The sequence below is a fragment of the Microtus oregoni genome, unplaced genomic scaffold (genome assembly GCF_018167655.1).
Source record: "Microtus oregoni isolate MIOR12 unplaced genomic scaffold, Mior012 000002F_ref0000024, whole genome shotgun sequence".
NCBI classification, from domain to species: Eukaryota; Metazoa; Chordata; class Mammalia; order Rodentia; family Cricetidae; genus Microtus; species Microtus oregoni.
Genome location: NW_024543061.1, coordinates 34,721,142 through 34,746,198, shown reverse-complemented (window position 1 = coordinate 34,746,198; position 25,057 = coordinate 34,721,142). Strand labels below are relative to the sequence as shown.

General features: G+C 43.6%; 1 protein-coding gene across 20 annotated transcripts in view; it reads left to right on the top strand.

Annotated features, from left to right (window-relative positions):
- Window positions 1-25,057, top strand: part of Magi1 (membrane associated guanylate kinase, WW and PDZ domain containing 1) — a 592,347-nt gene that overhangs the window by 545,437 nt on the left and 21,853 nt on the right. For 14 of the 20 annotated variants that reach the window (XM_041638278.1, XM_041638262.1, XM_041638301.1 and 11 more), the window contains 5 exons: window positions 6,642-6,673; window positions 15,001-15,217; window positions 18,874-18,957; window positions 21,813-21,904; window positions 23,306-23,498. In XM_041638278.1, coding sequence (XP_041494212.1) covers window positions 6,642-6,673; window positions 15,001-15,217; window positions 18,874-18,957; window positions 21,813-21,904; window positions 23,306-23,498 — 618 coding nt within the window. The remainder of the gene's footprint in view (window positions 1-6,641; window positions 6,674-15,000; window positions 15,218-18,873; window positions 18,958-21,812; window positions 21,905-23,305; window positions 23,499-25,057) is intronic. The other 6 variants (XM_041638327.1, XM_041638324.1, XM_041638294.1 and 3 more) reach the window with 1 other exon arrangement.

Sequence of the window (25,057 nt, the reverse complement as noted above, 5' to 3'; positions counted from 1 at the left end):
AGAGGTGAAAGGCCCTGTAACCATTAGCAATCACCAGCTTCACAAGCCATTTATTTCTCCTAGGGACATATTTATTAGGCTATATGTCCTGTGTAATTGAAGCCAACTTCTCTATAGCTGTAAAACCTGTACAGCTGTATTCTTAATCTTCTTTGCAAGATGCCAGGTGGCACAGCATGAAACTCCTTACTCTAGACCCTGAAATCCATCTAGCCCTCTGCAATATAAGTATGATGCTATTTCATAGTGTCCAAAGAAGAATGTCTTCATCTTTCTGGGGCCAGTGAGTCTGATCCACGTGTTCTTGGCAGCTGACACTGTGTTCGCATTGAAAAATTACTCAGCAGAGTTGATGATAGTTTTTGGCTCGAGGAAAGATGGGGGGGAAATCAAACAGTCCAAAGTAGAATAATTTTTCATTTTGTTTTATGGATTTAATTTTGTGATGTATTGTGTCTGTCAGATGCATCAGTGGAAATGTACCCTGACTCGAGCTTTGCTTTGAGTCTGTGTTGACATACTTATTTAGCCTGAAACAACCTTAAAAGTCATGATCCTTATTCAGGCAATCATCAGTCATTGCATATTGTTGCCAGCTTCTCCCATGCCCCATGGGCAAACTCTGACTGTTCTTTGATTCCAGCCATCCCCTCTGCTCCCTTCTTCCTGGCAGAATTGGTTTCTTTTCTCTGTTCTCTATGTGGTAGGGTGGCCTTCTATCATGGTGGTTCATGCTCATCACTCTGTTATTTCGGGTTTGTGAACAGACTAGGACCCTCTCTAGCACAAAGGTCATATCCCAAGTTCCTGGATCGCCACAGCCATGCTCTGCTAGACATATGCAGAGCTCAGGAAATCTTGGGTGGATGAATAATCTCATGCCAGGTTCCTTCTTATGATTCTGGTCTCAGCTAAAATACTGTCTCTCGGTTTACTACTTTGTTGACCAGAGTTTAAGGTGGCTGTTCCCAGACCCAGCCTCTTTCATTATTTATTGTCAACAAAGAAGAAACTTCTCAACAGGATTTACCTACTACGTGGCGGATTCTCTTTATCAGGTCATCAGCCTCTTCAGCCTCATTCACTGCTTTAAGTCATTTTAACTCGTGTCCTGTAGTAGGGCTTCCCTGCACTGTGGTTAAACTTGTGAGTGACTCTTTCCATATTCCTTCCAGCCTGAGCTCCCCCTTGCATTTAAATTTTATCTGCATGGAGGTCAGTGGAAATTAACATTCTCATTTACGTCTGTTATATTATATCCCCTTTATGAGTTCTCTATCAAACAAAACAAACAAAAAAGCAAGATGGTATGGAATGATGTTCATGGCTTGTTTCAAAAGTACTTGTTTTCAAACTATCATCATTTCTGCTTTCATGGAGGAGCCTTGTTCTCAGCGATCTGTCCCACCCATTGGATGTCTGCAGATCAGCTCATCACTATAAACAGGGCCATGTGTTACCTAGCAGAAACAGCATTCAGAGCAGCGTCTTGCTTCAAAATATTATTTATTATTATTTTTTAAAAATATTTTTTTAATGATTTATTTAACTTCATTTTATGTGCATTGATGTGAAGGTGTCAGATCTTGTGGAACTGCATTTTCAGACAGTTGTGAGCTGCCATGTGGGTGCTGGGAATTGAACCTGGGTCCTCTGGAAGAGCAGTCAGTGCTCTTAACCACCGAGCCATCTCTCCAGCCCCCTATTTATTATTATTATTATTATTAAATATTAAATGTGTTCTTCAATTGCAGTTCCTCCCCTCACAGTCATTTTCTAGATACTTCCTTTTAGCCAGTTTCAAGTAAAAGGAAATGTGTTCAGTAGCGTGCATAATAGTGACCTAGAATTTGTTGGAACGCTTAAAGAAAAGCAAAGTGTTTGTAGTGGAGTGGCCGTGTCTGGAGACCCAGTGAAAGGAGAATGGAAGCCATAATGAAGGAAGTGCCAGCGGTGACGCTGTACATTTTATTATTAGTTAGATCCTCTTTATGTGTCACAGTGACTTCAGAATTCGCCCTTTCAACACCCAGGTTTTTTTCTTCATTTTGTCAGTCAGGTAGGGTTGCTTGCCTCACTTCCTTTAGTCCTGGAGGATGCTGGGGCCATAGAAGCCCTCTGTCCCAGCGACTGCAGATTCACTCCTCGCTGGTCTGAAGTGAAGTTTCTGTTTAGCTTTCCTGACAGCTCAGCTGAGCACCCCTATTTCTTCACCATTTTACTCTGTCCTTAGGGCAGGAACAAATGTTTGCCTAGACAAAATTATGCATCAGCTTGGCATGGTAGCCTACCATTTATTTCTAGTGTTCAGAAGTTGAAACAGGAAAGTCATGAGTTCAAAGCCAGCCTGAGACCTTGTCTCAAAAATAAAAAGAGAACAAAACCAAGGACTGATTCTATCGCTCCGCTGGTACAGCACTGCCCTGGTGTGCGTGAGACCCTAGGTTCAATCCTCTTAGTATAAGGAAGGGAGAGTGATGTGTCTGTGTTCATTTTCAGGGAAAGAAGTGACTTGCAAGGTGCAGAAATTAATGATAACCCTTTCAGTTGTTCGCAAACGTGCAGATTTTTGTTTATTATAGCATTCATGTGTATATGTATGTTCATGACTAAAGCTGTCCTTGTTGCAGGAGATAATGACATAGGTAGTAAAGGGACCTGGAATCCCATGAGCCAAAGAAAATGATGTTTCTGTGTATGACTTCCTTGCTTCCCAAAGGCTTGTAGTGTTACTTTTCCCTGGAAGCTACTTGTGCCCAACCGTTACAAGATTTCATCTAAAACCTCACTCTTCTATTTAGCAATGTGAGAGAGTCTGGGAACAAAGTTGGGGGCCATGGTGTTTAGTGGGGGAGAGAGCACTCCTGTTGTGTTAATGGTGGTGTCCCCCTCGCTAGCAGATCATTTGCCTTTTGTTTTCTCTGCTGGGGAGCTTAGAGATGCAGGGCCCAGGCTTTTCTCACTGCATAGATCACACGCAGGCTCACGCCTTAAGCGCATGCCTCCCTGTAAAAGTTTTCTGGAGTCTCTTAGAAGTAGCATTTGCTGTTGCTTGGGTGCTAAGAGCAGATGGCGCCATCCATAAATGCTTTCTTCTCCCTCTTGGGGGCGGGGGAGGACCTTCTTACCTTGAGTGGACCATATGAGCCCATTAAGACAGGTGCTGCTTGGGCCCATATGTCTCACAAGCAATATGGGGTATAGTTTATAGAGCACAACCCTCCTTCCGGCTGCCACAAAAAAAAAGAAATGTGCATTTCCGGGTGCACAAAAAAAGAAATTTACTTAAGCAATCCAGGGCTATGCCATGAAGAAAGAAAAGACTAGCATTGCCTCCTAGATTCTACCCAGCACGGGGTGGTGTGCAGTTGCCTCTTTCTGGGGAGAGCTGTGTACCATGGTGTCTAGGGCTTAGAGAATGTGTCCCCAAAGTGACTGTTCTGGGGCTTTTCCCAACTCCTTTCAATCCTTCTAAATAGTTTTTACAGAAATAAATTATAAATTGTAACAAGGAAGTTTGTTCCAGCATTCATATTTATTAGATTTTAAGATTTAATGGCCATATGGGCCTAAAACAAATCTTTGATCCCCAGCCCCCCATTTTAAAGCAGTCAAGCGAAGTGTCTTGATTTTGATTCTTTAAATATTAATTTGTGGCCATAACCTACTTTGGGCTTCTGTCAAAGGGTGTGGCTTTGAAAATGAAAGTTTCAGCAGCTGACTAACAGAGAAAAGCAAAGGCCTCTTATGAAGAGGTGTTCTTACTTACTGCAAAATCCAATTTTATGGGACTGGGCATGGTGGCTCATGCCTTTAATTCCAGCACTCGAGAGACAAAGGCAGGCAGATCTCAGAGTGTTCGAGGCCAATGTGGTCTACAGAGCAAGTTCCAGGATAGCCACTGCTCCACAAAGAAACCGTGTGTGTGTGTGTGTGTGTGTGTGTGTGTGTGTGTGTGTGTGTGTGTTGGGGTGGTCAGGTTAGCTGGGACCTTCTAGAACATCATATGGGCAATTCCTAGAGGAAACACACAAACATACATTAATTGGTTATCCCCATTTCTTTCATACTGGTTGATATTGCTGATAGTAGAAGGGCTATTAGCTAATTTTTATTTTAAATTTGCTATCTTATTACCTTAGTGAGATTGGTAATGATGATGTCCATGATATTGGTTTGGGGACATTCACAGAGGGCAAAACTGTGTGTCTGAGTCTACTGCCTCCCTTCATTTATAACTACCATTCTTGTGCTGTTCACACTCATTTGGAGGCAGTCTCTGCATTGTTGCCTGTAGAGAGAGCTCATTCCTTCAAAGCTTGTGGAGTTCTTTGTGGGTTGATTACCCCACAAGCTATTTACAAGTTCTGGTGGTTCTCAGTTTCCCCGTATCAGGATGCTGCAGTGAGCCTCTTTGTGGATGCAGCGTAGGGAATGTGTGATGGTCCCTCTGTGGCAGAGAATGACATACCATTGCCTTACAAATTTCAGTTTTAAGGGACAGTTGGTGACTGCCCAGACCGGAGTCTTACAAAGCTAGTTAGAGACTCTATAAGAAGTCAGCGGATACTGATCAATCAAGTTTTATAAAAACTAACTAAATGAAACTTTAGTTTATTCCAAGTAAATGTGTAAGAATTCGGAGAGAATGTGTACATAACCATGTATATAGTTTATACATACTATATACATATGTATAGTATGTAGTTTCAGAATGTATGCAGTAACTCAGTAATATCATTTGATAAAGTTCATTAAGGGCATCCTATTGACCAATAAAAGCACCCAATTCTTAAGATCATATAAAAATGATTCAACCTAGTCTGCAATCTGTAAGTAAATCCTCTGCTAAATCTTTTTGGGTGTTAATTAATTCAGCAAAATGATTTTCCCCTAACTGAAACTGGCTACTCCTAACATTTTTTCATAGATGATGTCAGCCAAGGAAGGTAAAAGAACATCCGGGACAGAGGCTCTCAAATATTTTGTGCTATTTAATTACTTTAACAGTCTTAAAAGTGAACCTCGCTCTTTCCATTCATTAGTGCAGAAACTAAGTTGCCGAAGCTTCCAAAGTGACGGCCTGCCTTAGTCTCTCTTGAAACAGTCCCACTTTCTGCCCTGTCACAATTTCTTCAACTATGTTCCTGAAGCGTCTTCCTTGGCACCAGAAACCTTGAGGAATATTGTTAGTACTGAAGGTTTCTGCTCCCCAAAGTGGGTAGGGGGTATTAGGATTGAGCATTTATATTTAATGAAGTGTTACATTTTGAGATCTGAGACCTACTCTGTCAAACCATGGAAACCCCATTATTGTGATGTGACAAGCCTTGCGAGTGCCCCTGACTTCTCTGAGGCCTCACTGGTAGGGTGAACAACATTAGCATTGCTACCCACTTCCTCTTATTTCCGCTGGTTTAGCATGGCGGCAGATGTGACAAGTGACTTCCCAAAGACTTGAAATTCATCAGGCTACATCAGAATCACTTCTCAGAGCCAGGCTGAAATGTCCATGCAGAATCATCGCGCCCCAAATGTATGTTTGGCATTGGTGCAGATGGGATCTACAGCTTGCCGTCTCACTCTGCTCAGACAGGGAAAGAGGAAGAGGTGGCAGCTGGGGAGATGATTACTTTCCAAACACCACTGTGTGCTTGTTTTCCTTTCTCACCTCCCTTCCTCACTCTTGTCTGGTGACAGGGTCCCCATCAGCCTGCCTCTGATTGCTGCTCACTTTCCTAGAAGTGATGAGATCACTGGCTCCTTCCAGCCCTAGCCCTTCCTCCCACTAAGGACAGGGTCTGAGGACAGCCCACCAGGTTCAGCCACCACCTTTGTCTCCTTTGCCGTTCTCTTTCTCCCTCGCTGTCTTTTTCTCTCTCAGCTTTGTGAAATTTTCCTTGTTCCTTCCAAATGGCATGCTTACCTCTCCGGAGCCCACTCCAAGCCCCAGTCTTTTCCAGAAGCTAAGTTAGGGGGCTGCTTAGATGACTGACAGATATCAAGATGTGTGCTGATGATCCAGAGGGTATCCTAGACCAACTTGAACTTGTGCTCCTATTTTAGCCTTCTCTGCTGGCGAGAGAGCATTCGTCTTTGTGTTGAGGCTGAGCTCATCCAAGCTAAAGAAGGCATTTCTCTGCCTGAAATACATAGGGGAATAAAAAGACAGGGTGGGGGGATATAAATTTAACCATGCTGTCCTTTAAAACTAAATATATATCCTTTTCTCTGTCCTGATTGGTCCATTTCCGTTGACAAGTGGATCGTAAGGAGAGGGAATATCCTGAACTTAATTGTAAGTTAAGTCTCTCTTAATCCAGAAGAGCATTTGAGATTCTGTCCAAGTGTTCAATTTCCCAGGCCGCTGAGGTCTGTGAATTTCTTTTCCCAGCCTCCAGGCTGCTGCAGTACAAGTCAGCATAGCTAATGCAGATAGATCTCCTGCCTCTCGCTCTCCTCCTCCCTCAGCTTTGATTCGATATGAACAGCCTGGTAACTCCGATGCTGGGGAGGACTCTGACAGAACTCTGCAGATGACTAGGTGGCCATGAAACACCTGGGGATTGTTCTTTAAGAAAAGGTAACATTTATATGCTAATGATGTCTCCCCCCCCCCCCCTGTTGCATTTTTTTTCTAGGGCTACCAGTTCCCAAGAAGAGTCCAAAGTCGGTAAGGACTTGTCATTTACTTGGTGCTTGGGGGGGGGGGGGGGGCAGGGGACCCCAGCGGAAGGAAGGTCCGCTGCCTGAATTCACCGTAATAAATGTGTTTTAGAGTGGATGCAGGAGCCAGGAGCACAGGCTCGTTTAATTAAGTTCTGGAGATACGTTTGATCTAAATGGTATTTGGGTTCGTCTTTTAACTATGTAGAGATGTGTGAGCAGGATGCAAAAGCGTTGAGGATTAAAACAATGCAGTTTGGCTTCCCTGCACCAATGCTCACAACTCCTTTGAATGGGCGAGTTTCTGAGCTGTTTCAACTTGATACAAATGCTATTGTTTCCTTTGGGGGAGGAAGAGAGAGAAAAGGCTCCACCTGCTTGCTCGCTGGCTTCTCAACTGGTGTTCCCGGCAGCCGTTCACATGGCTACCAGTTCTCTCAGAGCTTCCGTATGCACTCAGTGGGGAATTATTCACAAAACCTGTGAATTCGGAGAAGAATTGCTATGTTTGTATATGTCCATGCTCAGGTGGAATAATGTTCACTGCCCAGCACTGAGACTAAGACATTTCCTTGCTGGGGAAATGTCCTTTGTTGTTTCGCTAGCTTTCGCAGCATTATGCTGCAGGTATAGGATTCTTTAAAAAAAAAAAAAATCAATGTTTTACTGTCCTTTCTAATCTGGTTTCCCTGAAGATGCATTACCTACTTGGCATGCTGGCTAATAGCCTAGAGGCTACAGTGTTGTGTTTGGTCGTATGAGCTTTTCACTCCTAGGGCTATAACAACAAATTAAAATGCCGCTTAAAAACTCAAAATCTGTGATTTGAATGCCTGTGAAATTGAACTAGGTGGGAGAAGCTTTCTGAGTCATTAATATTAGGAAGAAGAAGGAGCTTCCTTGTAACTTAGCAGATTTCTGAACGGGGAAATATGTGGCTTTGTGCCATCCGGAGGAGGACCTTTAAAACTTTGCAGCTTCAGGCGCTGCAGCTGAATTCTTTCCACCTGTCTCCAAGCATGGCAGCGGCAGGCAGAAGTTTATTAAGGAGGTGAGCGAGGGGAGCTTTATGCATTCTGAAGTCCAACTCCCCCGTTCTGTGAAGAAAAAAACCTGCAGTAATTGATGTGATTCTGATGGCACAGGGCTGTGGCGATTGGAACGCTGACTTCAGGGCTGCTTCCCGTGTCAGTTTGTGTTAATGTCCAAGCAGGAAAGTGCTGCTTGGTGCCCACATTGAAAGCACAGAGATGCCAAAGTGTGTGCATGTGCGCATGTGTGCATGTGTGCATCGCCATCCCTGGGTCCTCACCAGAGACGCATTCAGCCTTCAGACAAATCGAGTGCAGCTGGAAGATGCGTCTCCCGAGCTTGGGTTAGCGCGAGCCTTCCATGGCCATGCTGTGCTGATGTTGGACTTGTTTTACACACCTCCATGCTGTGAAATCTTGACAGGAAGCCACCGCTTTGCACTACTAACATGGTTTCTGGGAGCAGGGTGGTCTCTGCTGTTTGCACCTGTGGCAGGAGAGGTTCTGTCATGTTTGTATATCATCTTCCCGGAAGTATTTCTGAATTACCCGGCTGACACCTAGCATCAAGCATGCACAGAGCCCACGTTCACGAAATCAGTTAAGAGAATTCTCTGGCAGTTTATTTTGGGGGCTGCCATGTCATTAGTGAGCAACAAGCCAATTACTTGAGTTGCATTCCTAGGGAAAAAAGCTCTCTTAACCGCTTTGCCCACAGTCTGCTGGCTTCTGATTACCGCAGGCGAAGAGGGTGGGTGGGTGCTGCTGGACTCCAGAGCAGGTTCCTAGCGTGGGGCTTGTCCTCACCTGGGTTCTGCTCCAGGACAGAGATGGCAGCTTGCATGGCATGCTGGCACACTGGCAGCTACTGCAAATGATTAGCGGACTCTCAGCCAAGGACTGCTCCTGGCAGGGGAACATTACAAACATCTGTGATCAGTGAGGCTTGCACAGGTGGATGGAAAGCTGTTTCCCTTTCCCCAGTTGGAATTTGGATGGTGTCCTGCCAATGGGACAGGTGACTAGGAGATGTTTTCCGAGGGGTTGGAGGGAATCCACGGGGGTGAGGGATGGCCAGGTGCTGGTTGAGCCACTCAGGTGGTGACAGATAGTGTCACTTTTGCAGACTGCATAATCCAGAGTGCAGCAGTTGTACCTGGGTTGTGATCCATGTAGATTCCCTCCCAGCTCAGTGAATAGTATCTAAACCAGGTCCTCACTATTGGCTGCTTGGCTTCCCGCTATACCCACAAGGTTTTGACACGCTTGGCTTCCTCCGATGATGGACAGGGTCCCTCTGTTGCCATACCTTTTCTTTCTTTTTTAATGTTTTTTAATAATTAGGCAGTTGAGATTTTATTAGAGCCGAAGGTTTTAGCATTTTAATGTTGTTCCACCTCCTGGGTTGTCCCCATAGCTTACTCTTAATAAGAATTTAACTCCCTAGATTTTGTTTAAATGCTAAGTTTGTGGGGTTTGTATACTCTTGCGGTATAATAGTGATGTCTTAATGATGTTTAATTAATTTAATACTTGGACTTCTACACCGTCACAGATTTTTCTACCACATGGCAGTAAAAAAATAAGACGCATTTGCTGTGGGATTTAAGGCGTCTCTGGAAAACTTAAGTTGTGACCCAACGTAATCATTCTGACGAGAAGCTTAATTTTAATTGTCAGTTTAAATCGCACACAGAGATCTTGTAGGGGGGGGCTTTAAACTCTAAATTGCACACCCAAACAAATTGTAAGCCAGACCCACCTGTGTTCATGCTGGATCATATCCCACTTTCTCCAGCCTCCCTTTGTCAATCTGTCCATTTCTTTCCCTGCTCACCAGTCTTCTGTTCATCCATGTATCTTCCACTCCCTCAGCCATCTATCCATCTTTTCATTCAGCGAAGTAGTGAGAACTCCCAAGTATGGAACTTGAATTAAGGCACTGGAAGTACAAATGCATACTGCCTGTCGTCTAGGTGCTAAAATAGTGCAGGTATCCAGAGACTAAGGCAGAGAATACCCGACTCCCAGGAACTGTGGAGAGAAATAGATACCACGTCAGCAGACAGGCCTGTCTAGACCCTCTTCTCCTGGGGAGTAAAGTCTGGTGAGCGTACACACTGAAAGCTGATGAAGGAGGACCATCGAGCTGTCAGTTCAAATGACCTGAGTTGAATAGTCTTACAAAGCCCAGACCCAGGGCAGAGCAAAGAACCATGGCTGAACTGTGAAGTTATTTGGAGTCTGGCAGGCTGGGAACACCCAAAGTTTTACAAGCAGTGACAAGGTGGTGTCTTCAAAACAGCAATAGAAAGTTTCGCTTCCAATCCCTTTAGCCTGCAAGAGATACTGAAGGAAATTTCTGGAATTAGATATTAAGACGTGAGGGGGATACAAGATCTCTTATATATGCTTGAGGAGACATAAGACGTCTTAGGTCATGTATGGATTGGGAGACACGAGCCCTCTTCAATGGCGTATGCATGGAGTGGCTCCAGACTAAATCACTCTCTGTGATAGGCCCTGCCTCTCACACTGCACTCCTGGGCTTCCCAACCCCAAAGCCACCACTCGGATCACACCAAAGTTTCTTCAGACAGTGAGGAAAAGCAGTGAAGATGGGAGATGAGAAAAGGAATAGAGAGATTGGCTTCAGATTATCAGTCAAATTATCCCACCTCAGTAAGCACCTGAACATCCATTTGGCTAAATTTCTTACATTGTTTTGTGACTCAGATTTTGTTTTTTCCATCCTCCCAGTGGTCTCCTTTTCTCCATGAATTCCCTTCACTTGTCTTTGAGAAGAAATTTGACTTGGAAGCCGATACAGGAAAGAGGCAAAAGTAAAGAGCAGCCTATGCCTTGACACAGACCTGGTGTCCAATTTTCGCACTTTTGATGACCTTGGCCTCATACCTCAGCAGTTTGGATCTGCTCCTGTTGTCCATGCAAATCTCTGCAGTGGCCTTGGGTCTTGGCAGATACATCAACTGTAAATAATTTGGCTTTAAAATGGATCAATTTGTCGTTTTTAAGCCCCATGAATTCTTTTCATCATCTGAGCTCCTAAGTGCTGTCTGTTTTCATTTGCTCTTCCAAGCAAATATTTTCAGTTCACTTTATAGGAACGTCCATTTCTAAATCATTCTGTGAAATACTGATGAGATAAATTTTTTCCCCATTTCCATTTATAAAAACCATTGCGCCTTCCCAATTTTTCTGACCTGACAGTAAGTAGGATGAGAATCATTCATTTTAGGGAGATAGGTACAATTTCATTCTAAAAGGTTTTGTGATACAAGTTCATGGCCAAGGACTCTTAAGGAGATTTCAGAATTAAGCTCATGTCCTTTTCCAAGTTGGCAGAGATTTGAGAATCAGAAATGAAATTCTTCGTTAAAAAATATCAACCTAGTGACAATAGTTAAGATTTGTGATTTCTGTCTGGGTATGGGTGAGACCTGTGTTTCTAAAGTGTCCTCTTCCTCCTGTCTCCACTGACCCTGTCAGCAGTGACTCACCCTCATCACACCCCTGCCCCAGGGGAAGCTAGCCCAGGTGCAGAGCTACAAGGAACCACAGACTGCCCTCTCTGCTTCCAGCCATTTCTCTACATCTGTTTCCTAACCAGGAGCCTGAGCAAACTTCCTGGAAGTGCATTAACTCCTGGTTCATTCTTACTTTAAGTACTTCCTCCAGAGCTAAGAAGGAAGCCTGTCCTTACATTGTCACATAAGACACTTGTGTGATCTGGCTTCCAAGTTCATGTCCAGCTCCCCATCCCCTCACAGCATCACACTAGCCAGACATTCTGAAGACTGCAGCCTCTCCACGCTCATTTGGATGGTAGGAATTAGCACATGCTGGGTGCATTGCCAAGGTACTCTTCTACACACCCATCCTTAGACCAGAGGACATTGTGCTGTGTTGTTTTAAATATATTCTGAATATTTGATTAATTCAATATCCATCTCCACATATAAATTCCAAGCAGTTAGGTAACATCTTTATATTTATCTGTTGTGTTTCTGCGTGTCTGGCACAGTATAAATTATCCATTTGTATTTGTTGATCAAGTTGAATAAATACATTGCAGGTGATCGCTGTAGGCAAGCCTTGTCTGGTATCCTGCTTTAATGTGCTAGTTATTTCTCCCCATGCATGTGCTGCATGCACAGGCTTCCCTTAGCAGGGCTAAGGATACAGGCTTATGGCTGCTTGTCTTTGAACTGGTGTCTCACTTAGGAAAATGAGTTGAAGGTAACACAGACCTATAACTCTAGCACTTCAGAGCAGGGCAATGTAGATCTAATTCTGTGCTGTCTCAGTTGAGAAGCGAATTTTCTTTCATGCACAAAGCCTTCTAGTAGGTGATCAAGAAAAGTCATACAAACTGACCCTGAAGGGCCAGGTAGTAAACTTGCTGCACAAGCATCAGGAATTCAAGGTCATTCCCTATCATCTACATTTTAAAGAGTGTATAATGGTAGCTGATATAATCCAATACTGGGGAGTACAGATGGGCAAGTGTGTTATGTTTGATGGTCAGCCAGCCTAGCTTAATCAGGGACCTCCAGGTTAAAGAAAGACTCTGTCTCAAAACACTGAAGTACATGTGCACACCCTCGGCTCTGTGAGAACCATTCACTGGGCATAAAAACCAATGGGTACCGCAGAGACAGGCAACACTATCACCAGACTCTCAGTGGGACAGGGAGGAAAAGTGACCTAATAGAAGAGGTTAAAGTTTGGTTTTCAGAGACAGGGACCCAAGAAGTCAGTAGGACACACATTTCAAGGTACCCTCCTAAACAGCTACATGTGGACTTCCTTCCAAGTGTACTGTAGGTAGCATGCAGGCCTGGAGGACATTAAGGGCCCGCGAATGGAAACTGAAGCTTTCAGAATTGGAGACTTACTTCAGCTGTGACATGAACTCAGTGATGCTGGGCTCGTTCTACACTCAGACATCTGCCACTCTTATAAGGAATAAAAATCTAGTGAACATTTGAAGGAAGTTTGTGCGTCTTCCAGGCAGACTCGGTTCCTGTATTGAATGATTTGGTGTTAACATTTAGAGTAGCTCCTAAACAGCATAAAAGTCGAAGTCCATATTAATTCTGTTTACTACAGTTCACTTCAAGGTGGAAATAGCCTTTGATTTCCCTTGCTTGTAAGATGTTACCTGTTGTTATTAAAATAGAAAAAAAAAGATAAGCAGCGCTGAAAAGTATAAAACTTAAGGGAAGAAACCTGCTCATAATGTCAGCCAACAATGACTGATGGTGTGCGTGCTTTCTGATGAGAGCTTACGAGATAAACACAGATGAGAGATGCACGTTTGACAGAGAACTGCTGCTGTTCTCACCCTCAGCATCCTCAGCATCCTCAGCATGGCACCGGAGGAAGGGTCGGGGCATGATATGAGGCCATGAGAGCTGGCATCAGTGTAGGGAAGGGGGGAAGGGCCTTCAAAGGTGGCAGAGAGCCATTACCAATCTTGGAAATGCTAGCACAGAGCTGAGTGCTTTATTATCTGGAGAGAGAAAGGGTGGAGTTGTATTTGCCCTGTGCGTCTTTGTGTGTACCATCCCTTTGCATGTGAGCAAGCTAATCCTCTCGAAGGTATAATAGCCTTAGAATACAAGCCTCGCATTTTCCTCAACTATGAGTCCTTTCCAAAACCTGTAGTCAAGTCTCTAGCAGTCAGAAGATCCCAACTCTATCTAGGAGTTGAGAGAAGTCTGTCAATAAAATGCTTGCCTTGCAAATATAAAAACTTAAGTTATATTCTCAGAACCCATATACAGTGCCGGTCATAGCAGTACATGCTTGTAATTCCAGAAAGGTGAGACAAGGCTTTCAGAGGCTCGCTGGCTAACTAGTCTAGCCTACCTGGTGAACTCAAGGCCAGTGAGAGACCCTGTCTCAAACAAAAAGTGGAACGTTGCCCTCTGTGTTCCACGCATGCATGTGTGTGTGTGTGTGTTTATATGCATACTCCTGCACACACATGTCCCCACATATGAACATACACACGCAAAAGGAACAAAACAAATCTTTTTTTTTTTTTTGGACTTTCCTCATCTACTTATTGCAAAATAAAGACTAAAAGGAGAAAGGGCCATGGTCATTTCCATCAGGGAATGAAAGGTGGAGGGCATCTGAGTGGAGAGCAAGGAGGACTGATGATAGCCTCTGGTGGCAGAGCTCCAGGGGACCAGAATACACACAGTCAGGATACTAGTATCCTCTTTAAAAAGCATCATCTCTGCTGTGTACATAACAGAAGATGGAGAGGCCCCCTTCCCGCTCTTGTTCCCTAGCTCCTGATAACTAGGCACAGAAGCTAAGTAACACAGTGTCTTTTGCAGATGAGGCATAACTCCAACATTGCATTTGCAGGGGTGAAACCACTACCAGGGTTTTGCCTGTGCTCTCTGTCAATTCAGAGAACATTTCATAAAATGTAAGTCTGTGCTGTGCTGGTTTCAGTGATCAGGAACTTGACTCTGCCTTTGAAGTCAATGAAGCTCCCCTTTGAAAGTACTTAAACTTTGGACAAGTTACCCGTCTGGGAGGGCTGACCCATGCAGGGCAACACATACACATTCTTCAAGTTGGCTCTTCATTTATTTATTTTTTTTTAACTCACAGTAGCCCCAGTGATCCAAGAGGTAGAAAGCACTGCTCTCAGAATTGATTAACTGAAAACTATATAAGCTCCTGTTCTCTGCACGGGAGTACCTGATCACTGCGCTGCCAGGTGTGACTTGCCAGTGCTCGGATGCAGTTCCTGCTGGAATGGGAATGATGGAAACCTGTAGAGCGGAGCGGGTTTGATTATTAAGAGATACAGCATATGGAGCCCCATGTAGCATTTTTAGCCCTGATTGTATTGCTTGTGGATATTGCAGGCTTACATCCAAAACACTTATGGTATTTTCAGTCGCATATTTTTGTCAAGATCCGAGGGTGTCAGGATAGATGCATCGTACAATAAATAAGCCCAATGTGTCTTCCTGAGAGCTTACAAGGGAAATCAGATTTGTTTCCCACTACAGCCCAGAGAGCAGCATGGGTATGGTTATGTCTCTATCTAGTCCGCCCCTCTGTCTTCCTGCCAATCACTTGCGGATTTATCTGTATTCAGCACTTGCTGGAGAAGCCAGAGTGTCGTTTTAAGTGTTTGTGTGTGTGCGCGCGCGCGTGCACGCTCAACAAAGGCAGGCTGGGGAAAGGTGCCCAGTGGAGAAGTCACAGTCATCTTCCTTTCTTGGCCCCTTCCCTTGCCTTCTTGCAGCAACCACTGGAGAGGAAAGACAGCCAGAACAGCTCCCAGCACAGCGTCTCCAGCCACCGGAGCCTGCACACGGCATCCCCGAGTCACGGCACGCAGGTGCTCCCCGAGTACCCACCTGCAGACGCCCCTGCTCCAGATCAGACCGACAGCTCTGGGCAGAAAAAACCAGATCCTTTTAAAATCTGGGCCCAGTCCAGGAGCATGTATGAAAACCGACGTGAGTAACTCCCTGGGTTCCTGCTCTCCCAGGTCCTCTCCCGTGCTAAAGGAGGCCTGGGGTAGCCAGTGGCTAAAGGTTAAGAGGTCTGGGAAGCCACGGCCTCTTAGAGCAGGTAGACTCTGCTGGCTGTCTTCGTAGCCTAGGTGATGTCTTCAGCTTGAGGAAGCCTGGGTCAAAATGGATGTTTTTCTTTCCGGTTCAGAGAGGTGGTTGGTAGGAGCTGTTGTCTTCTAATTCTGTCCCGAGTGGAGAACATGGCTTGCTGTGCACTCCTGTCTGGTGAAGCGGCTCCAACATGCCAGCATAATAGTGATTGTGGGGTCATGAGAAGAGGTTAGGTTCTTTCTTTGTGGCCTTGTGGGTTCTTAAAAGTACTGGTAATGTTTTCTTTTGCCCTCTTTGGTCTTTGCAAACATTACCTCAAAAAGGTGGAAACAATGAAAGCCCACAGAGAATGAGTGTAGCTTAATTACCTAGCCTGTGGTGACGCGCGTTGTTTTGTTAAGATCAACTTGGAAAGGTACACTTCGGAACTTCCCAGATCTTAAACTCTCCTCCTCATTGCCCTTCTCTCTTTTTTAATGAGATGATTACTGGGCACGTTCACCATCAGCAGTCTTCACTATATTACCTCTGCAAGTCCCTAAAATGCCCCAGGCTTTGCAGACGCTATTGGCCCTTTTGGAGCCTTTGTGGTCCCTGACATTTTCTCCCTGAGGTGGCTGGTTAGTGTGCCCTGGAATAAGGCAAAATGTGTTAGGAGAGAGGACATCATATTGAGGGCCTGGGAGAAGCTGAGAGACAAAACAACATTGTTTTGCCTGGCCTTCCTTAGAACGGGATTTGTTCCTAGCTGCCCTGATGTGACCACTGTGGAAATCCCAGCTCAGATGCTAGGGGAGGTTAAAGGCCTTTCCTCCTGTCACCAACCACTCTGGCCTGGCTGCGCAGCATACCTGGTTGTCTGGGGAGACATCCGTTATTCTGTGACTCCGATAAAGGAAGGGAGTGAGGCCAGCAGCCCTGAGAAGGAAAGCTGACCTTAGGTAAACTCAACAGTCAGGGGCCACGTGAGGATCTCTTGCTGATTATCAGCTGAGAGTCCCTCAAAGCATCATCACCATCAGTGCAGACATCAGTTCATTAGGAAGGCTGAGGTTCACCGTGCTGACAAAAGCCAGCTAATCTGAAATTGAATTCACCCCACCCCACCCCTGCTGCCGGAAGACAGCTGAAATATTCGGAAAGCCAGGCTGAAGGAAATCTCCGACAAATGCAGCAAGTGCTAACTGCAAAGTTAAGAATCCTATATCAAAAAGTGCTCAAGATGAGAAATGTTTCCAATTTTGGATTTTGAAGTATTTGTTTATCCACAGTGAGATAGTCTGAGGATGGGTCCTGAGTCTGAATTTCAAATCTGTTTATGTTTCATGTATCTCTGACACACAAAGCCAGAGAGTCGTTTTAGACCATATTTGCACGATTTTATCTGTAACTGTAAGTTTTATGGTACGGAGTTTTCTTCTTAGGGTGTTATATCAGTAATTAACTTTTTATAGCATGTGAGGTTTCCAGACCAGGGACAGCCAACTGGTACAGACCTGGGCTTCATACCAGTAACCCATCTTTCATAGCGATTTCTCTTTAAAATACCACCAAAGGAATACCTCCCAGTTGAAAATGGTCCATATTCCCTTCACATTTCTCTCTAACCATGTGGCTTCTTCAATCAATGACCCAACTTCAGGGGATGTTGAGTGATTGCTTTATTGACTGTGCGCCCGCTTTCTTCAGTACATTACGCATTAGGATTGAGTTTTCCATGTAGTAATCATTTTGTGATCAAATAAATCATTCCCCGAAGTACTGGCAGGACTTCCTGGATTGACAGGGCACTTTAAGCTTGTGCTCAATGGTAGGCTCCACCCTAACGCAACAGTATTTCTTGGGATTTGGATATTTTAGCTCAACTTTTAAGAAAGTGTTCGACAGGAAGAGAGATTAGAATACCTAGCATGACCATAGCCACTTGCTGCAGCATTGGCACTGGTCAAGTACAGTCAGGCAGAAATGTTTGGAATGGTTTCCACTTTGTCCCTTTGCTTTCTTTAGCACCTTAGCAATCGGATACAGCCCCACAAGTGAGAACCAGTGCCTCTTTGGTAACTGGAGGTTCTGTAATTGAGTGATAGTAGCGGCCTAATGGCTGTTAAGATCTGCATGGATTTTTTTTCTTCTTTCTAAATAAAAGTAATGATGACCCTCCCCCAGCCCCACTCCAGTAATTATTCTGTCTCTAGCACATGCCCTCTTCTTCCTGTAGTACCCGCTGGTGAACCTATAGCAATCTTGTCTTTGAATCACCATTTTTGTTTCATCTCAAATTAATTTCCCCCATTGCCCTAAGTTATTTTGTATTACCCTGTTTGTACTGCCCTAAACCAATTCATTTCTCCCATTGCCCTAAGTTCTTTTAAGAACATTCTTTTTAAAAAAGGAGGAGTCTTGATGGATGGGATTCCCTCCCCATCCCTTGATAATGAAATAAGCAAATACTTGAATTGAAGTAAGTCGAAGTACATTAATCATATATTATTCCCTTCATGTTGAACATACCTTTTCCTTCTTATTGAACTTCATTACCACGGACAGTGTACAGACGGACACACAGCTGGCCACTTTCCCTTCCATGTTCTAGGTGTCTCACAAAATACCATCCTCGCTGCTTGGCTCTCTGCCAAAGCAACACTGTTAGAATGATTTAATCTGAATTACAGAAGTGTTAATGAATCCCTTTGAAGAATTTCAATGTTAAGTAAAGACTAGAAATCCTTTAAATAAGCCGCCTTGCCTGTTTTGTATTTTCTCTAGCTAAAATGCTAGTTGGATCCGTGTCTTTAACAATAACATGATTGGTCTTAGAAGATGTTCACACGGTCACCTAGTGCACAGCAGCCTGTACTACAAAGGAGTCTCCAAAGCTTAGAGAGGAAGTTTTTACCTGTTTACAGCTTTACAGCTCGCAAAGAAAGCAGTCAAGGCTGTCATTTTAACCAGCACTATAAACCTGTCCTTTAGGGAGCCGTGTTTACAAGTCTGACACCGGGATTCTAGGATGATTATAACAATTTCTAGCTGTGTGTTCGTTCAGATTCAACAGATTCCATGATTGCATCTCAAACATAAGACTGTTCTGGTTTGAACTGCCTAGAATTCACCAGGGCGTGCTTCAGTCTAAGAATGGCTTCTCTCAGGCACCGATACTCCCCTGAACAAGTGCTGTTGTGTGGTGCTAACACACACACTTAGATTTTCTCAAAAGGCAATGAGGGTTTAGCCAGCCTTCTATAGTTCATAGCATGACTGAAATAGGGTCATTCACGAATGTGGTTAGAGTCTAATTAAACACCAGGAGCCTACGGTGGTAATGGACGTCACAGGAAACCCTCAGTGTTCAATTAGCTGTTTGACAGGTAAGGCACCATGGAAAAAGAAAGTGAAAAACATAACCGAACTCCAGTCCTTTAGAATCCATAGCCGCCATGACCTTTACTGTGAAGCTGAGTCGCACACCCCTTATCAATCAAGACTAAATTAAAACGAACCAAGGATCATGTATTAAGCTTTACACCATTGTGAAATTGATATTCCAGCTATGTCACCTTCGCCTGCATCAGGACTGAGCAAGGGTGAGAGAGACAGAGAAATCAATTCCACGAATTTTGGAGAATGTCAGAGTAAGGATCTGCCGCAAACTTTCGTTTCTCCATTACCATTTATCCTGTTTGATGTTCCCATCTGTCTGGGGAGATGGCCACAGAAGTGAGGGGAGATAAAAGTGCATGAAGGAGTGTTTCTAGGCTTGTTTTCGCTGAGCATAAACCAAACGCAAAATGAGATTAGGAAGTGATGTGTGTGTGCTTTCGGAGTCTGTAGATACATTGTGTTGTCTGTGGCTGTGGAGACACCAGGGCCTGGTGACCCCACTCTCACTAAGTACCCAGGAAAGTCATTCTGCTACTTTGTTAAGTGTCCACTGCTGATACCAAAAGCAGATTAGCTGCAGTTATTGTCCCCAAGGTGAGGCTTCAAGATGCAAACAGCTGGATTAAAGTTATAACTTCTACAAGCCTGGCCTCACTGAAGTGACAATAATAAGAAGAATTGTGACAGTAATGTCAGAAAAATGGCCCCACCTTGCGACTCTCTAATATGAAATCCTTCTGGAAGTAGAGAGTGAAACATTTGGGGGAACTATTTTCAAAATCTCAGTAGTTCTTCTCTGAAGAAGTACTGTCACAGGAGATAGAATTATGACTACTATAGTGTATGTCAATACCAATTCAGTGGCCAGGGTTGTATTTATTTGGGTAAATGATGTTTAGTTGGTGACAGGGTAAAATTGTTATTATGCTAAAAGTAAAGTACCAGAAGACTTTCTTTGTCATATGTCTGTGTTGGTGTTTATGTCTGTGTTTCCTGGCTCATTGTTAGTGTATTTTTATCGCAATTGTCACAGGGCACCTTTCTTTTCAACAGAAGACTCTTTAAATAAACTTACCATTTTTCCAGTTAATTCTTGAAAGGAAGAACAACTTTTTTCCTGTGGCCTGACTTGGGTGATTGACCTAAATCTGTTGAGTCTCCTCAGTATACCATGATAGGACACACCTCACTGCAGGATAAGGCAGAATGTGCTACATTTTGTTGTGCCTGTAGAATGGACAGATGATACTGTGTTAATGTAGTGCAGAGAAAAATGGATCTTGGCAGAAGGCCTTTGCAAAGGCCCTTTAATTGCTATTAGAAAGCTCTTGTGCTCAGCAGACATCAGAGTGACTCTGTCAACACCCATGTGTACCTGCTGAAAATCACCAGAAGTCTTTTGGGGTGCTAGTTTCCTTTGCTGTGTAACCAAAAGACAGAGCACCCTCTGGTTTATTTTGTTATTTTAGTGAGGCACTTAGCAGCATGTATCATTTGCCAAGCTACTCAAACAGGAATGAATGAACAGGAATATATATATATGAATGTGTTCAAGGAAACATTAATTTCCGAATGTTTCTGTAGTCCCATGATATAACTGAGTTCATCTTCCTTGGCATTTTACAAGTTAGCCTCAGCATTTTTAATACAAAGGGTTGTATAAAAACATCCAGGTAGAACCCCAGCCTTAAGTAACTCGAGAAAAATATATTCTTAGCCTTGTACTTACTTACTTATTCATTATGTTTCCTTTGGATTATTCACTTGCTGTCTATCTCAGGCTAGAGGCAAATCACTCAAAAGGAACAATAATCCCCAACGTGAAATCTGAATAATCATTTTTGTCTTTCCTAGTCTATCGCCTAAAACTGGAGAAGATGGGAATTCAATTTTCAGGCCTAGATACTCCTGCAGCCCAAAATACAATTAACGAGACAAGGAAGAAAGTGGAACAGTAATTTAATGCCTCCTTTAGGATTCAGTGCAACTGAATTATATGCATTCTCTTTAAGTAAAAGTTGTATCACTTTATAGACTGTAAACCTTGTATGTGAATTAAAATTCTCAATAAGAAGAAAGGGACAGCAACCCTTTTATTATCTCAGTGAGGGTAGCAGTGTGGTTATATAGAATGACTTCATGTACAACAAGCATTTCCTTCTGGCATTTACTAAGAGCCTCATTTTAAAGCACTAGGCCATTGCTGAGTGTCAGACATAAAATAACAAGTTATTGGATAATAAGTGAATACTTACACGTTCAGATACCATAGGCAAATTAAGGGAAAGCTGTAATTTAGCAATGAGATATGGTTAATTGTTCAGAAGTTTCTGTCCTCTCTTGGCCCTTAAGGCTATAGAAGGCTGGCAACCCTGTGATAATGATACTAAAATCAGATTAAGCTCTCTACTTACAAGTCCTAGGGTTGCTTTGTTTGGGGATGGTGCCAGGGATCAAACCCAAGACCTGGACAAGGATAAGCAGTTTCCACTGAGCCATGCATCCCACAGCCCTTGAGAGTAATTTTTTTTTCTCTCACAAAACTAATCTCATATCACATTACTGGTGTCACTGATCTTGATTATGTTAGGGAAGAAGAAAATGATTAAAAAATAAATTAGAAATTCTTTTTAACCAAAACCATGATACTTGTCCTCTCAATAAAATAACAAGTCATTTAAAGGAACTTCCCATAGAGCCGACCTCTCCTCCAGGGAGACTCTCACATCATGTGATTCTGTTCTGGAGATTTGCTTTGTAGTGCAGCACACAGTGACTCAGTGCGATTCCTGTTGTAGCGATGCTGAGGGGAGAGGCCCTGGCTGACTCCTAGCTTAGCTGTCCATAATGGTGTGAGCTAAACTGGGAATTAGCAGGCAGTCGTAGTCCACTGGAGAGCTGCAGCCCTCGCCTTTTCTACTGCTTACTGTGTGCCCGTTGTCTGCTGTGTCACCTACCCATGACCTTTCCTTTAGTTGCCTGTGCCGTGAAGCTTTTGTCTGTGCATATGTGTGCATCCATCGTGGTCCTATAATTGTGCCCACTTTAGAACACACGATCCCCTTTATTAGTGAAATGATCTCCCTCCTCTCATCCTTCTCTGCAGTTCCCGATTACCAGGAACAGGACATCTTCCTCTGGAGAAAAGAGACCGGATTTGGATTTAGGATTCTGGGTGGAAATGAGCCAGGGGAACCGGTGAGTCTTTTATCTGCTTCTCTCCCTAGTGGCGTTTGCTAAGACTTCAAAGTAAAGTGGCAATTGACAGATCACCAAGATAGAGTTCTGCTAGCTGTGGCCCCGGCTCTTTTATCTTGAGTAATACAGACACTACTGTCTTTTGTGGGGCTGCATTTGTCTGTTTATTATTTGTCTTAAGGAAGAAGGGAAGTAATGCTTTCTAAAGCTTTGGTGTGTGGTGGGGGTTGCAACAGCTGCTGTGGAGGGGGTTGCAACAGCTGTCCCCACCCCCAATTAAGAAGAAGGAAAACAGAAGGCAGAGTGGGCATCACCTAACCAGCGTCCTCACCTCTGTGGGGTGTGTGTGTGTGTGTGTGTCTGAGTAGAAAGTATAGGGGTCTGTATGTAAGTATCTAGAACACAGAGGGAGCCTCCCTAGGTAGCAGTAGTGGTTCAAGAAAGCAGCACCCTATCTTTAAATAATAGAAAAAGACCCCTAAACAGTGATCAAGAAACACGGAATCTCCTTCCTTTGCCTCCATTGCCTGAGTGAGTTTAATCTAGTATCACAGGATCTTTTGGAAGGAAAACAGAGGCGAAGTGTTGATGCCTTTGGAATAATACCTCTTATTCATTGAGCAGTTACTGTGCGTGAGGTACTACACTAAAACCTATTAACATATGCGCTCTCCTTTATCAGACTATATCTCTGCTTTCCAAACCAGAAAATCAAAGCTCCAGAAAGGTTAATGAACTGGCCTCAGGCCGCCGAGCTGGTGTAACTGCCGGGACAGACAAGGCCCAACTCCTTCCTATTTTTAGCCAGTTTCAGTTCACACCCTTGTAAACTCTACAGCCATGTAAAGAGAACGGTAATATCATTGTCTACTGAGAAGACAGCATACACCAGTATTTAAACTCACATTGGTGAATGGTGAAGCAGCGAGACAGTGAATATAAATATCCCTCTGCCTTCTAGTGCTGAAAGACGCTGGAAATGGGAATTATTCTCCCCTCACTCTATGTTTAGTGAGATGTCCTATTGCTAAGCAGACAGTACTGGACCCTTAAAGAAAATAAGTATTGATATACTTAGCATGGTTTAATGAAAGTGGGATTATCATGTAGACGGGAAAGTGCCCGTTTCTCCAGAGTAGAAGAAGAAAAAAAAAATTGAGTGATTGACAGACCACAGGTAATATCCATGTCAAAGAGACATAAGAAATAGCCATTCTTTCCATTTCTTATAGACTGCTACAGTACCTGGCACATGTATTATACACGGGGTGCCCAATAATTGTTTCTGGCATGCATGCGGATATGAATGAATGAATTGAATTATTTCTAGAGATGCACGGGCCCTCAGTCTTGATAGTTAAACCAACAGGACGTTTCATCCGTCATCTAATTACCTGACAGATTTATATCGGTCACATCGTACCACTGGGTGCTGCTGACACCGACGGCCGCCTGAGGTCTGGGGATGAATTAATCTGTGTGGATGGGACACCAGTAATTGGAAAATCACACCAGCTCGTGGTCCAGCTTATGCAACAAGCTGCCAAGCAAGGCCATGTCAATCTCACAGTGAGGCGGAAAGTGGTGTTTGCTGGTAAGTTCTTCATTCATTCCTTCAGCCCGTGCTCCGCCGCTCTCATGGCTGCCTCCTCAAGCTTCTATTTTAGCAAATGTTTGCAAATGTGATCAAGCTCAGAATTTCCAGATGGTTTGCTTCTCTCCAGCTCTGCAAAAGTGCTGTCACTCAAAAGTACTTTAATATGCTGTTTGCATATGCTCCAAAAAGACTTGCAGAAAAAATGCTAGTTGAATATGCGTCCCCTGCCTCTTGCCCCTCACCAGCCAGAGCTTAGCCTTCCCCTTCGCTGGATAGTAATCCTCACCCCAAGAGCCCATCAGGAGCGTGAGAAAAGGTTGGCTCCAGATTGAGAGAACAGAAGTTAGGTTTAGACTGTAGAATGAGCTCTTCCTGACACAGTGCCTTTCTGTGGCTTCACTGAGAAAGCTAAAGAGCTAGCCAGTTCTAGGTCATCTCTGGTTCCTTAGAAGTTCTCATAATACCTTTTCACGCTCCACTTGAGACCGCTCCTCCAAATGCTTTCAGGTTTTAGCACCCCCTTCTGCCATGCCTGTGGCTCAGAGTGTATTTCCATTTCTGACTCTGCCACTTTAAGAAAGTTGTTACATGTCTGTTCTTTCCTGAAAGCGCATGTCTTCATTGTTTATCTTTGCATGCAGCCTCTATCCAGAGCCCGTACAGCAGAATCCAGAAGAAGATGAATGTTATGTCAACTGAATTACTGAAGAAGTATGACGTGAAAGCCCACGAATTCTCTGTAGCCTTAATATTAGTGTAGCAAATAGCTACAGATAAAATTAATTGGCACTTAAAAAAACTAGCTTATTTTAAGTGATATATAATTAATTACAGAATGAAGTTATTAAATTCCATTGTTAAGAATCTAATGGTAGCCATTGAAAACGATCCTACCCCACAACGGATTATGTCCTTAGAACTCATTCCTGGTCCTCCAAAATTCTTAGCATGGTATTCCGTGTAGCCAGTGGCAGTCAGCTGGTTTGGTTTGGGTTTTGGGTTGAGTTGAAAACTATTTGATTTCCCTGTCTTAAATGAAAGCAGTAAGGTGACGGAATTTCACTTTGTTGTTTCAGTTTTATTTGAAAGACTAAAGTGTTTGGCATATTCAGCAAGTGAGTTCTATGCAGATGTTATATTAAGGGCAATTAGGTAGGCAGACAGCAAGAGAATGGGTCCTGGGAAGTCTGGGAAGAGGGGCAAATAAAGAGTTTTTACCCTATGGTGAAACTCTCACTTGGGGAAGTTGGCAAAGTTCTAGAGACAATGGTGGTGACATTTACATAACAGTGTGAATACATCTGTGCTCCGCAGTTACATGTAAGAACTACCAAATCATTAAATTTGTGTTTCCCCTAATTAAAAATATCTATGAAAGTAAAAGCTTTGTGGAATAAATAGAATCATAGCCACAAAACAACATAGTACACAATGACTTTGGTATGCCCGGTTTCATCTAAGGTGTGGACTATTTAAAAACGCTTTGCCCTGTTGGCTGACAAGGCAGTAAGACTGGGAGGATGTCTAGAGTTGGAAGGACGCCTTTCAATGCCTCT